Consider the following 14765-nt stretch of genomic DNA (forward strand, 5'->3'; position numbering starts at 1 on the left):
AAACTGGCTATTTGGCGAGGCTGACACTAGGCCTATTTGAATTGTTTGAACCGACTCAAGATCTGTTGACAACCCTTCTCAAACTATCGTCTCAGGGGAATGTCCGAGCTTCATACAGTGTTTTGAAGTCCATGTCTTTAGATTCGCACTGTTATCCATGAAAAGGCTGCGCGTTCAGGCCGCGCCATGTGCGCAACAGATGGGCACTGGGCAGCAGTGCATCGGCTTTGCTTTGCCGAGCTCGATAAAGAGGCTGTCAAGCAGGCTCCGAGTGGTCCAGGTCATCACATGCAGTTCTCTTAAAACCCAGCTTATAAATTAAAAATATAGCAATGGCATCTTCAAAGACCCAACATTGACGCATCCGAAAATGCTTGTGGAAAATGAACAAATCAATACAGACGTTTCATATGGTGCCTATGATGGGCCTCTGCATGTTTTTCATCCAATTAACCCAGGGTACAATATGCACCAGCCAAATAAATGTTTGTCTACAAACGAATTTCTGAGTTAAAAATGTGATGCATTTAATTAGTCTTTTTCAGCATTATCAAACTGTTTTTCCTTTTGAGATAAAAACGGTTAGAAAACCAAGTAGTCTTTGAAATGTCATTTAAACAAAGACTTACTTGGGCATTTATCTATTTAGAGATCAGAGATCATTATAGCCCAATAGGCCCATGTATAGTTTGACATAAATAATAGGAACTACACATCAATGGTTATTATTCGTGTTTGAAATATTATAAGTCGTAGGACTATACAGGTATTTATAAATGTTTATTTAGGGATGAAAATAGCAGCAGTGACCAATTGGATAACATTCGGCACTACATAGTTTTGTGAAGTAGAGTATTATATATTATAGTATATAACTACAGTATTTTCTGTCTGTTGTGCTTCTTAAGACGTAGGCTATGCTACTTTAAACAACCCGCATGGTTATGTCTTCAAACGAAACAATCACGATGACAAATGACAAACGAATACATCCAACTTGCAGTCAAATAGGCTTGATCGCCAAATTACGCGCACATATGTGGTTATCGCCGAAATGTTGCCGGAGTCTTGATTAATGTAGACAACATAGGTGGTTGAAATCCCTCCCTCCACTTTCTCTGCTTCTCGGTCTTCTTGAGGTGGGTTCACACAAGTGTTGAAGGGGCGGATAGTTTGGATTTTCTCTACATCGCGCTCAGCCAATAATGTGGAGGGAACTGCACATCTCAGCTGGCAGACATTTAAAAAGGAGACAGTCCGGCGCTGAAGCAATTTGTATTAAAGCCTCCAGCCCCTGTCTATGGAAGAGTCAGCCTCCCACCCTTCTCGAATCACTGCTGTGCGTCCTAGTTGTGTGTATTACGGTCAACGTTATTAGGACAATTTCATTTGGGGAGTTATCTTTGAAGCCCTGAAGGGATCCCCTCAGAGAAGACATTTCAAGGTTTAGTCTGCACAGGTAAGTGGACGTATTTAACCTAAAAAAATAAGTGGATATTTACCCGTCTGGGAAGCAGCAGAGTTCTGAAAGTTGAAAATTAACTTGCATCAACTATCCCGAAAGCACTTGGACACACCTATGGTTTAGATATTATAGATGAATAACTACGTTATGCAGATACGAGTTTACACACACTCGGCATGGTATTTCGTAGCTTGGCTCAAAACTAACAAATCCTGGTGTTGAGTTGAAATATTATATCTAGCAGGCTCTGAGCCTATAGATGCTTCATTCGTATTTACGCAGCGCGCCCGTCCGGTTTTTTACGCGTGAGACATCAATAATCAATAGTGTCGAAACGATCCTACAGATGATTAACTGTTGTGCCATCCTTCCCTAAAGGATGGCCGGCTCCACGCGTCTCCTCTGTGGCATGATTCTCATCTGGGGCTGCATGCTGTCCTGCTCTCCCGTGGACTCCAAACGAAACCGAGGCTCGCAGGGCGCCATTCCTCATCCCGACAAATACAACCCAAACGAATCGGAGCAGCAACCGCAGCCACCAGCACCACCACAGGCGGGCTCCGGTTCCCGACGGAGGCAGGGCTCATCGTCCGCACCAGCCGCCGAGGAGGTGCTGGAGTCCAGCCAGGAGGCTCTGCATGTGACGGAGCGCCGCTATCTGAAGCGCGACTGGTGCAAGACGCAGCCCCTCAAGCAAACCATCCACGAGGAGGGCTGCGTCAGCCGGACCATCATCAACCGGTTCTGCTACGGACAGTGCAACTCCTTCTACATCCCCCGGCACGTGCGCAGGGAAGAGGGGGCTTTCCAGTCGTGCTCCTTTTGTAAGCCCAAGCGATTCACCACCATGACGTTGACTTTGAACTGTCCGGACCAGCAGCCTTCCACCAAGAAGAAGCGCATCCAGCGCGTCAAACAGTGTCGCTGTTTGTCGATCGAATCGTTGGACTAAAACGGAATGAACCGTATGTGATGATTGCTACAACCTTAGACGTATTAACGTTCATATCTACGGGATTGCTCAAAGGGAGTAAAAAAAAGAAAAGGTTATCGTCAGCAGCACTATACTTCCATCCCTTCTCTGTTTGGAGATATGCTACGCGCGGGATACGTGGTCTGCAAAAGTGTTGGCCTAGTACTACTATTATGTCCTTTATACACAACGTGGAGAAACGCGGACAGTTTCTACTTCTTACACGGACTTTGAACGAACTGTATCCATCACATCATTTCCTCACCCTTTCGCGGTGGTACAGAATTGGCCACACTGCATGAAAACCTAGCCATGGTAACCGGCACGTTTACGCACGACTTTATAAGTAGGACTGCTTTACTGTAGGTTTAATCAAGTTTATTTTCTATTTCAAAACAGATTAAACAATCCCAGTGGGTGAGAGGAACCCTTGTCTGAACATCAATGGGTAAATGTATGTATGTATCTCGTAGTTTCCACTATGTGGAACATGATGGATAAGTGGCGATAGAAGGTCGGTCGGTTCAAGACTCGTGGATTTCTGTGAATATCGAAGTCCTTTGAATTTGTTGGAACTGGTGGACTACTCGATTTGCTAAAGTAACCCGTAGACTTTAGTGTTAGTTATAAAGAAAGCCTACTCGTACAATTTGATTGTACAAATCTATTGTAGCAACAGTGTGAGTACCCTAACTGTGAAGCCACTATTAATGTAAGCAGAATGGTTTGGTTACTGGGAAAAAATAAACGGCAATGATGGCAATAATGATGTGATTATTTTTAGTCCTGCTATGACGACACAGACTACTATAATCTAGTGAACGTAAAAACTTTCCGCAGGAATTCATTTGTTCTTGGTTGTGAGAAAATGTGTCTATCTCCAAACATCTCCTGCAACCGTTTCAACGATTGTTTCAAAACAATCCGTCACACGATGCCATAAAATGACGCGCAAAAGGGAACGTTGCAGTATGGTGCGTAATACGATACACTATCAGCCTATGGGAACTGATCGTACAACCGATTTAAACATACAAATAATACCCGTTTCCCTTTAATTGTAGAGATTTGTTTAAACATAAAACACCCGGTGGATGGGTTTTATTCAATATTTTACAGGCCGACAGCAGTATATATCTGATTATTTTGGGCATTATTGATTATTGAAGTTATTTGTCAAACTAGACGCAATAGACGCACATCGTCAATGAAAGCATCCATTGACGATACTTAATACTGCACTTGCATTTTGCACTACGAATTACACCCTTGGCAGCTCTTAAAGATAAAATGTTCTGTGGTTAAATTGTTCATCAGCATGCGTCTTCTGAAGAACAGTGATAATGAAAATATTACACACACACACACACACACACACACACACACACACACACACACACACACACACACACACACACACACACACACACACACACACACACACACACACACACACACACACACACACACACACACACACACATCCCGGGAAATGACACGAGGAACCATAATGAGTGTTACATAATTTTAATAATTAGTCTCAAAACGAACAGAAATCAAACAACCTTGTATAAAAGCTTTGATTAAACAGCATTTTTTGATTATAATAGCACCACATCCACGTAGGCGCCAAATACATAGCAAGGTATATTTACAGACAGAGTTTGTATCATCCAAATTAAATATTAGGCAGCTTCTTGACCATTTTACATCTCCTAAAAATATATATCCTAAAAGGAAAAACCTTAAAATAAATGTTTTATTCCCATAAATAGAGGTATATTCACATGTGTTTTTAATGCTGATATCTGACAAATAGTGAAAATAAAATCTTAAATTGAACACATATGCTACTCTTAAAAATTCAACATCTCTACCATTTTCATTGTGATGCCGTACAATTCATGAACCTGTTTTATCAAGGAAACCATAGCTTTGCATAGGAAAAGAGTGCAAAAAGTGCAATACATTTGTAATATAGGTAGGCCTACCATCCCAGGGGAATGTGGCGCAGCTATTTACTGTGTACATATTTTACAAGCAGGAAGGTGTGCAAGACATGACAGACACTTCATAAATCATTTTCAAAATAAACTATTTCATAGAATTAACACTCCATTTTTCTTACCTCGGAACAACACTTCCCTCTCCTGATTCTATTCTCGCTCTGTTTTAGCTCGATCCATGAGAACCCATTTATCCTTGTGTGTTTGGGGGCAGGTTCTCGTGTTATTGGGCCAGGGTCTGCTCGTGGTTTTGACCCACATCCTGCATGGATGCACTGCAACAACATGACTCGATATTGCCTACTCACAGAACACAAGTTATACTATTATATCATCCATCTCGTGGCCCCTGATACGTCCAAAAACACCAAATTAAACGCAAGTACAACACATAATACTCCATTGTGAATGACTAGCTGTTGTTTAATACGAGCATATTCAAAGTGATATCTCAGTTTGTCTATAGCTTGACTACTTCTACCGAATGGTTAAGCGTTCCTCGACGGTTGACTTCCTTCTAAAACACAAACATCCCGCGGCTCGTATTTTACAGCAATGACCCTCCAGCGGTAGGCAGCGGCATGTGTTACTGGTGATTCTGCTAACGTGGGCAACATATCTCACGCTAAATACCATCCGCACAGGCACCCAGCGTGAACCCAGGAGCTCAGCCGGCCGTGTAACTCACCCCTGTGTCGATATATCAGCTGGCGCTATTGTGAACACCCCTGACCCCCCGTGACCCTTTCACAAGCCGGCCACTCGAGGTCACACCCATGCGGGATGAATGAGGTCGACCTTTGACCCCCCCCCCCCAAAGACCCCCCTCCCTCGAGTACTCCCATCACTTTGACCGTGTCAGCAACGCAGGCCGACGCCACGAAGTCGCAGGCGACGACGGGACAGGACTCCTTACCCTCCTGCATTCCCTCTGGTCCCTCCGTCTTGCCCGCTGTCCTCCAGAGCTGCTGTCCCGTGGTGACGCAGCCCCCACAGTGTGCATGTTCGCTGGGTGAGACCAGTCAGTCGGAGAGGGTGCTAAATAGACGGAGGAGGGGAGGAGGTGGGGGGGGGGGGGGGGCAGTCTGCACTACTGGGTAGATCCGTTGGGTGCAGCAGAACCCGAGGGGAAGACGAGGTAGGGTATTGGGTGGAGTTGTCGGAGCGAGGTTCACGCGGGGAGGCAAAAAATGTGCCGCGCAGGACGGTGAACTATGAGGTATGGTGTCGGGTTAGGCATGTGGTGAGCGCAGGAGAGATGGAGCCGGCAGGGCTTTTTTTCATTTGGTACCTCGGGTTCTCCGGTACCGTCGTTGTGTTCGCTATTCCTGGGCTCCCTGCGCTTTGATTGGTCCGTAAATCGCTCTCGCCGCGTTCCTCAAGAAGAGGCCTGCTTCTGGCGCAGTCTCTCTTTCTGTTGGAGAGATGGGAGGAATATATCCGTCATGTATATCCGTTGCACTTGTGTTCACGCAGAAAGAGGTGCCCCCCCTGCCAGCGCTTTGTAGTGAGCATCTTACCAGACTGTTGGCGTTGATCTTCTTGGTTTCTACCCTCTTGTCTGCCGTAATCTTTTTTATGTTCTCCTGCGCCTCCTTCAGTCTAGGCGCAGCAGACAAAAAACAACAATCGCTAAGGTTTAATTATAATATTTACAGTTTGGGTAAAAAAGAAGCTGCACCAATTTAACTTCAGTGGCGGCGCACACACACACACACACACACACACACACACACACACACACACACACACACACACACACACACACACACACACACACACACACACACACACACACACACACACACACACACACGGATGACAGTAGGTCCATGAGATAATGAGGCGTGCTTTAAAAAACACTTGGCCTTTTTATGAGTGTTGCTGCACTATTTAAAATAAAGTTAATTGTGCATAAGCACAATCAGCTGTGAGTAATGTGACACATGATTGCCCAGTAAACAATTAAGAAAGAACGCGAGAAAGAGAGCACATGGCAACGCTGGAGCCATTAACTCCTTGGGGAACAGGGGGTTGCCATCTTGCTGCAGAAGAACAGCAGGATCCAAAGGTAAACACGGCCCTTGTGAAAACTAAGAACTGTGCATCATACAGACAACTGTGCATACAGAGAACACATCTATACTCATCCATAAATCAAGCCATCTTGATATATACAAGCACTTAAAAATCACATTCTTATGTTTGTTATATCGTAATTCCGTTTTACTTATATTAGGTAATTTATGCACAAAAATTATATCCAGAAACAACAAAGGACACCGATAGGACCAAACACTTGGTTGTCTTTGCAATACCAACGGCTGTGGACCTTTAAATCAGCATCAAAGTGATACTGAAATAAAAGTGTCTCCCCTTACTTCTATCCTGCATATATGAGCTGTTGCCATGGCTCATTGCTGTGAGTCTCCCCCGCCGCCCTAGACCGTCTCCACGCTGGGCCCCTGCCCTCTCGGCTGCATGCTGGGCATCGGCGACACAGTTTTAACAGCTCTCTCATGACCCAGGAAGCCTTCCACTGGCCCCGGGGCCCCCACCGCCCCTGTGACAGTAAAGGCAGGCGGCAGCCAGGAGGGCCCTCCATCCCTCAGTGGGTTGCCACCCCTGCACGCTGCCTCGGGTCAAGGGGAGCGTCGTAAATTTAGGCCCAGGCCTTTCAGGGGCTTGGACGCGAGGAGGGGCCAGGTAAAGCGAAGCATGCTTGCCTTCTGCTCTGTGGCCCCTCTGCTCGCTTTGATGGGAAACGGGTACGGTTGATCCCGGCGCAAATGTTTTGTGTGTTTCGTGGACGACATTTTGTTCCGTAATTTCACATATTTCGGTGTATTTGGATCAAATGTTTGATGATTATTTAACGACGATGATGACGGGGTTTCCTACCGCTCCTTGGAGATGGTCTTGCTCTCTCTCTTCCAAGTGTTCTTGAAGTCGCAGCAGAACTCATACCAGAGCATGAAGACAAAACCGGGGGCCACGTCCTTCTCTCCAGACTTGGGCCTCAGCCCGAAGTAGCTTGCCATTTCTTGGAAACTAAAAAGGGGGAAAAAAAAACACACAAGGATGTGGATAATGATGATGTTTATGATGGTGACAATGAATTTTCTCTCACGTAAGCAACATTTTCGGCACTTGACCGAAAACCGCTGGAACGCAGCATAAGATGGGACATTGATGGGACAAGGAATTTGATTAATTGGAAGGGACTTATTGTAAGACTCTGTTATTAAAATCATCTTGCAATACCTCTACTGCATACATTTCTTGGATGGGCATTAATGTTCCCCAGCTGGAGTCTAACCCCCAACCCGGCTGGTGTTAATGCAAGGCAATATGACGTCAGGCTACACAGGCCTCAAACAACTGAGAGAGCAAAGGAGACTGACATAATAACAATAGAGAGAGAATACACACACACACACACACACACACACACACACACACACACACACACACACACACACACACACACACACACACACACACACACACACACACACACACACACACACACACACACACACACACAGAGAGAATGAAAGAGAAAGAGAGAGACAAGGACAGACAGTGAGAGAGAGAGGTGAAAGAGGAAGAGTGTGAAGGAGAAGGTGAGCGGTAGAGAATGAAAGGTAGAAAGAGACAGGCGAGGAAAGAGTAAAGAAAGAACGACGAAAAAAAGAAAAACAGCAGGGTATGAGGAGGAGAGCGAGGAGGGGAAGAGAGGTGGAAGAGAATAGCGAGACAGACAGACAGACAGACAGACAGACAGACAGACAGACAGACAGAAACACACACACACACACACACACACAATAAACTAACTAATATGAATAGGGAACACCGTGACTTATTGACTTATATGATTATTCCCCAGCGTGATGGAGTCCAGATCCTGACTCCTCAATGTAATTCAATTGTAACCAAACCTGAAACTCCTCCGCCGGGTTCCCCCCCCCCTCCCCCCCAGCCACCCTCGCCAGGCATTAAGAGAGGGCAGTCCTAGCCGCTCCGGGATGCCCTCGCTAACCCAAACATTAAACACGTTTCCTCCGCCTCCCGACTGTCAGGGGGGCTGATAAAGAGGGGGGCCGTGACTCAGGAGGAGACGGCCCTCGTTCCCGCGGACACCGGCGCAGACTGACTTCCAGATGTGAGGTGGCTGCGTCGCCGCAGCGGCTAATCCAAGACATGTTGGAGCGCAGCGGGCCGGGGGTCTGTGGACGGTTGGGGCGCTGCATGCTGTGCAGGAGCAGCAGTTTGCCAGACAAACTGCTGGGGCAGTTTGTCTGGCAAACTGCCCCTACCACACCACAGGCCGGAACGATCCGGACACACAGACTGTCTCTGAACAGAACCGGAGAACAGTCCGTTTGATTGTTTTTGTTTGTTTGTTTTGCCAAAATGTCCACGTGGAACACAGCCACACAGGTATCTTTAGCGTTTAGCTGACGGCATAATCCGACATGATTGACCAGCTCTCCTCCTCTTTACTGGTTTCCCTTCTCTCGACCCCCGGGGGTCAGGGTGTCAGAGCTGGGCACAAATCACCCCCCCCCTCCTGCCTCCCCTCCTTTCTGCACGTCTCCCGACCATGCATCATCCTCGCACAGCTCCGCAAGCAGGCTCCCTCCCCGCTCCCAAACAGATGGCGGCACTCCGAACGTCGTGGAGGAACAACAGCCGCAAAACAGCCAGGAGTTGATGATCAGCGGATTTATTTCGGGGAAAAAAGTCAACACTTGTGACCTCCTTGTTCCTGTTATGATGCTAATTTCAGCGGTGATGCAATCCCATTCCTCACTGGCGGCCCCGGAAAACACTGAGCAATAACGACTGCGAAGGGAAACGGTTTTCCAGGAAGAGATTTAACATAAAAATATATTTTTTCGGGGGGGCACATTCAGCAGAAAAATAACATTTTGGGACTGGGCTGATATAATGGGCGAGTGAGGTACCGGGCTCCCAGCTAGCATGAACTAATGCCATTGGGCACAACTTGAGTGTACGTCACGTGAAATTGGGCGTGACGCGGCCGCAGTGAACTTAATGGGCCATAACTGTGGACAAAACCAGGAAAACGTCAGCGGCATCCGAAACGCAAACCAGAAGAGTCAGAACTGCGTGTAATTGGCTGTACAAGAACGACGATGACTACGATTACATCCACGGTCTTATCCACGCACAAAAGCCAAGAGCATATTCAACCCTTATGTCACGGGAGCTGACTGGAAGGAGGTGGTTCGGGGGTTTCAGTCAGGTTATGTTCAAACATAGTTTTGTGGTGTGTGTGTATGCTTGTGTACTAGTGCGAATTGGCCTATCCACATGCATACACAGAAACAGAGCCCGGTGAGCCAATATTCTTCACCAGCGTGTCACTTTTATGAGGTGGCTCAGAGAGAGAGAGAGAGAGAGAGAGAGAGAGAGAGAGAGAGAGAGAGAGAGAGAGAGAGAGAGAGAGAGAGAGAGAGAGAGAGAGAGAGAGAGAGAGAGAGAGAGAGAGAGAGAGAGAGAGAGAGAGAGAGAGAGAGAGAGAGAGAGAGAGAGAGAGAGAGAGAGAGAGAGAGAGAGAGAGAGAGAGAGAGAGAGAGAGAGAGAGAACCAGGCAAGTCGGCTCCCTCTTGGGATGAAATTAGAGGAAAGTAACTTCATTAAGGCAAAGGTGTGATAAGCCGCAAGGCCCTTTTGATCAGCCACACACAGTCTCAAACACACAGAATGTGAAAACATCCCTTATCAACAAAGAGTAGAAAGGGAAGAAGAAGGAAAGAGAGGGGGAGATGTGGCCATGTTAGTTCTGTTTTGGGTGGGGAAAGGACACCGTGAAACAGTGCTGCTTGGAAGGGGATCACTGGTGCAGAGCTGTGCCCAAGGCAATCAACTCCCGTAATGGTTTAAAGTTGTGTCTGGCATCGTTAGCGTGCTCCTTTATGGGCATTTTCAGAGATTTATTGGGGAGCGGAATACTCACGATTTAAAGCAAACAATTCGGTTCCCTATCCAAACAAGCCTCAGATAATCAATTTGCTTTGTTTCTCCAACCCCACCATTTCTTTCCCTCCCACATGAAACGTTCCAGATATGGTTTGGCTCCGCCCGAGTAAAGAGGCCGCCAGTGCGTCTATAAATCAGAGGCTACAGGCAAGCACTTTTTGCTCTTGTTTTTTGTTTTTTGCGTTCGAACATGAGAGATAACAGTGACGAGTGCGTCAGAGGAAGCTGCGGTTTATTGGTACGTCAAGCGTTGTTTAAAGGGACTCTATGCAAGACATTCCTGCTCATCACGGACCCCTTTGGCCGGTAGGTGAACTGCAGCATTAAGCACACATTTCTGCCATTACCCACCCTAAACGATCACTTCCTCTTTGACGATAAAACCGCCCGGTTCAAACATAAAACAAGTCAACCCACAGAATGTTCTACGGAACAGAGAAGGATTCGGAAAAGGCCTGCCTTTTGCCTTGTCTCAACCTGTTCGTAAAAGGGCAATCTGAACTGATTTGTGCTTGCAATAATCCTACACGTAGACACTTCAAAAAGGAGCATCAACATTGTCCATGAGATCCATCTTTGGATTTACAGAAGAAGACCTCTAAGATCCTCCTTACCTCGCTCTGTCTGAGCGTTTGGGTGGATCTGATACGTTTTAGTATGCGTTATCTCTGCTGCTGTTATCACTGACTTCCCCACCAGCCTGGAGACTGGGAAGCACCCTATGTGCAGGAACGTAATCACGCTACAGTGGAACTAGATATGACATGTATTTAAACAAATTGTTAGCATTGCTGCCAACCAGGGCCAGTTACACAATCTATCAGAGAATACTAAACAAAATAAGCAGGAACCATCCATCACATCTGTAACCATCCATATCATCACGTGTCCAAAACAATCGTCAAAATTGCTTGTGTATATTAAACCTGCACTGTGTTACTATTATATATCTGAAATAGAAAATATGTATGTTACAAGTTTTTTGCCACTTAAAAAGAGCACTAAGCATTGTAGAATCTTATCCTAACTATCTTGTTGTATCCAGGGAATGGGTTAACCTAGCAATTTTAAATGCTAAACACTATGAATGCTATGAATATCTTTACTGTACCGACGATATATTGTTTCTCTTTCCTCTGACAAATGTACTTATGTACTACAAATGTACTGAATCGCTTTGGATGAAAGCGCCTGCTAAATGCCCAAAATGTAAATGTAAAGATTTCTCAAGAATAAAACACAACCATCCACAAGGGAATAACTGCACTCTATGGTGTGGCTCTATAGCTCATGGTTTTATTCTGGTCCACGTTAGCCCCCCACACCTTCCCAGACACAATGAACCCTGAACCACCAGCGCTAACCTTGAAGCATCAGAGGAGCCAAAGGCATAACGTACACAGTACAGCACTAACGCATGTACATCTACAGTAGCCATAAGCATTGGATTTATCACAGCAGTATAGATGAAGGGGATCACCTACCTCTTCAGTGCTGTGTCAAGTCTGTTGTCTTCGGTGGCATGCTGCTCATGAGCTGTAAAACAAGGAGAGAAGAATGGTGCATAAAACACACGCCCGAGACCCGGCTCTGTGAATAATGCGTTGTTGGAAGTGCCACCGTTTGTGACCGACGCAATACAGACGGGAGCTTTCGTTTACTGGTGTGGACACCGATACCAGAGGTGAGATGACATAAATCAGAAAAGATGAGAATCAAGAGGGGGCCGCCGCCAGGTTTTATTAGCACCCGGGAGAGCAAGAGGACGAGCCGGACGCTCTTGTGAGGGTTGAGATGTGGACGGAGCGTTGATAGGGAGGTGGCGCTGAGTAGAGGAGTCGGATGCGGGCACATTTGAATAGTTTGAGTCGAGATTTGGGTGCTTGAGCTGCTCCCCCCGCGACCCGACCCCGGATAAGCGGATGACGATGAGGATGAGGAGATTTGGGTGCGAGCGCGTCGACGCAGTGTTGGCACGTCACCAACGTCAAGGCGTCATCCGGACGTTGGTGATGCAAGGGGTGAACACACACACACCACACACACACACAGGAGCAGGTGTGTGTGGTGTGTGTGCAGCAGCAGGAGCGCGGGTGCAGGGTAGAGCATGGCAGCGGCGGCGGCGGCTTGGGAGTGGGAGGTGGGATGCTGCCATGTTAAAGTGTCTAAATGCAAGGCAGATGTGTACGGCCGGCCGGGCCGAGGTGCAAGAATTTATCTAGGGCCAGAGACTGCCTGTGATCTGAGATTTATTGCATTTTTCCAGATTCATCCTTTTTTCTTTCTTTTTTTTACAATGATGGGGGGATGGGGAGACTTGAAGATTTAAGAGCGAGAAGGCTCAGAAAAATGGTTCAAAGGCCGGTTTTTGGGGTGCTCTAGGAGAGCGGGCGATCTTAAGCCGCCTACAAACCCCTGCTTGCATGTTCTCCCCTTTTTACACGTATGTGGGCATAAGGGGCTGAGGGGTGGGGGGGCAAACTTAATGAAGAGTTGGCGGGGGGGGGGGGGGGGGGGGTTGCGTTGCCCTTGGTTTAGGGCGGGGGAAGGGTGGGAGGGGGAGGGCGAAAGGTGAGGAGGGGGGGCCGTGACCAATGGTGTTTGTCTCAGTGGGGGTCAGGCTGGCGCCTAAGCTACCCCTCCGGTGCGACTGTGCACGGAGGTGGCATTAGTGTTAAGAGAGAGAGGGGTGAGGGGGGGAAGTGAGAGCGAGAGAGAGAGAGAGAAAGAGAGCGAGTAAGAGAGAGAGAGTGGCCCAAAGTGACAGGATGTGTGAAGTTTCTCCTCCTCAGCTCTCGTGTAAACATGAAACCAGCAGTGTCTAACTAGAAAGTTATGAGACACACATGCTGAGAGGGACAATAAATTAGGGCCTTTAAAAACTCCTGACACACTTTCTAAAAAAAAAACGCAGCCTTTTACCTTGGAGCCCCGACAACAAAAGAAGAGACGGGAGAGAGGTGGCAAGAGGGGAGGCCTGGGAACGTGCCCTCCACCGCCTCAACCCGGCTCCCTCTTATCGGCTCCTCCCATTGGTTCAATTCCTTCAGCTCTTCCATCTGCTCCTCAGCACAAAGAACCTCACCACCGCATCGGGTCGAGCTCTGTCCCGGTCAGTTTCACACTTTGGTACGTCACTAATTCACACACATTAGACGGCGTGGTGGAGCCAAGACACCGAGACGTTTCCCTGAAGTACGAGACAGCGTCGGAGGATGTAACAGCATGGTCCCGCAAGATGTAGGAAGCAGGGTCCCCGGGAGGGACAGGGGTCAGTACTACGGACATTGTTGTATATGCCTAAGAATAGTACACTTTCCAAAACCGGTTTTGTCCTCATCGTTTTAGGATAATTGAGAGCCGCCGCGTAATTGACAATAAATGTCCTACACACGAATATATTATTTCACACGCCAGACACGGTAAGCTGCTCAATTTTCAACCCACGCCCTGGAGACGCACATTCGCCTTTCCTCTGGTTGTCGGAATGCTTTGTTCCACCGCCCAAGTCGTTAGGAGAGCGAACGAGAACACTATGGAATAACGGGGGGGGACGTGTTGCATTTCATTCTGATCAACCCCCAGTTGCGAGAACACGACGCAGACGCAGTCTGCGGTTAACAAACAAAGTTTGCGCGCCCTCTCCCAACACGTTGGCTACTCTGCCAATTTACACGTCTTGACGGGAGACACATGGCCACAGTCTCCCCGGAAGGCGCCTCGTCAGAACGGGGTTTTGGTTAAAAATAAATAAACGTATTGTTTCAATATTTCCAGCTACATTGCAACAACTGATCCAGAATCCTTGCTAGAAAGAAATTTCTCTGATTGGTTCCGATTGGCCAGAAACAGGTTGCTGGTCGCTATTGCGTGCTGGTAATTAATCGGAACTTATTGGGCAGTCGGTAGGTCTTCGTCTTAACTGTGAGGTTTTGTGGTGATGGTTTAACCTCTCTGAGACGTCTACGTGAAACCAGATAGAGATGACAGGCAGGTGGTCAGAACACCCTGCAACGGATGTGCTGAATTTTAGATTATTGATGCGTTGTTACACTTTAAACAGGAACCATTGAACTTGAATGACAACTAATTTGACTGTCCTGCGCATTCATCTTCCTCTGCCCTCTAAGAGCCAGGAGGACCTCTATTTAAATAATTATACCATGCCTCTCAGGCCCCGAGCCCTCTGACTTGAGTGTGATTGATGACCATTTCATGTGCCCTCCTTTCACTTGTGTCTAGTTCCTTTCCGAACTCAGCGATTAGCTCTCGGGGTCAGGGGATAGTGTAGGCACTGTATGAGCATGCA

The 14765-nt window shown here is 47.2% G+C and overlaps 2 protein-coding genes across 3 annotated transcripts in view; one reads left to right on the plus strand and one right to left on the minus strand.

Moving 5' to 3' along the window:
- Nucleotides 1–1149: 1149 nt before the first annotated feature.
- grem1b (gremlin 1b) lies at nt 1150–3204 on the plus strand. The gene is made up of 2 exons (XM_030357204.1): nt 1150–1459; nt 1844–3204. The coding sequence occupies exon 2, from the start codon at nt 1845–1847 to the stop codon at nt 2415–2417; it is 573 nt and encodes a 190-aa protein (XP_030213064.1). The 5' UTR covers nt 1150–1459; nt 1844; the 3' UTR covers nt 2418–3204.
- Nucleotides 3205–3949: 745 nt separating this feature from the next.
- Nucleotides 3950–14765, minus strand: part of LOC115544321 (formin) — a 51885-nt gene continuing 41069 nt past the window's right edge. For both annotated transcript variants that reach the window (XM_030357207.1, XM_030357205.1), the window contains 4 exons: nt 11941–11992; nt 7346–7495; nt 5965–6046; nt 3950–5858 (listed from right to left, as the gene is read on the minus strand). In XM_030357207.1, coding sequence (XP_030213067.1) covers nt 5823–5858; nt 5965–6046; nt 7346–7495; nt 11941–11992 — 320 coding nt within the window. In that variant the 3' untranslated portion in view covers nt 3950–5822. The remainder of the gene's footprint in view (nt 5859–5964; nt 6047–7345; nt 7496–11940; nt 11993–14765) is intronic.

The sequence above is a fragment of the Gadus morhua genome, chromosome 5 (assembly GCF_902167405.1).
Source record: "Gadus morhua chromosome 5, gadMor3.0, whole genome shotgun sequence".
NCBI classification, from domain to species: Eukaryota; Metazoa; Chordata; class Actinopteri; order Gadiformes; family Gadidae; genus Gadus; species Gadus morhua.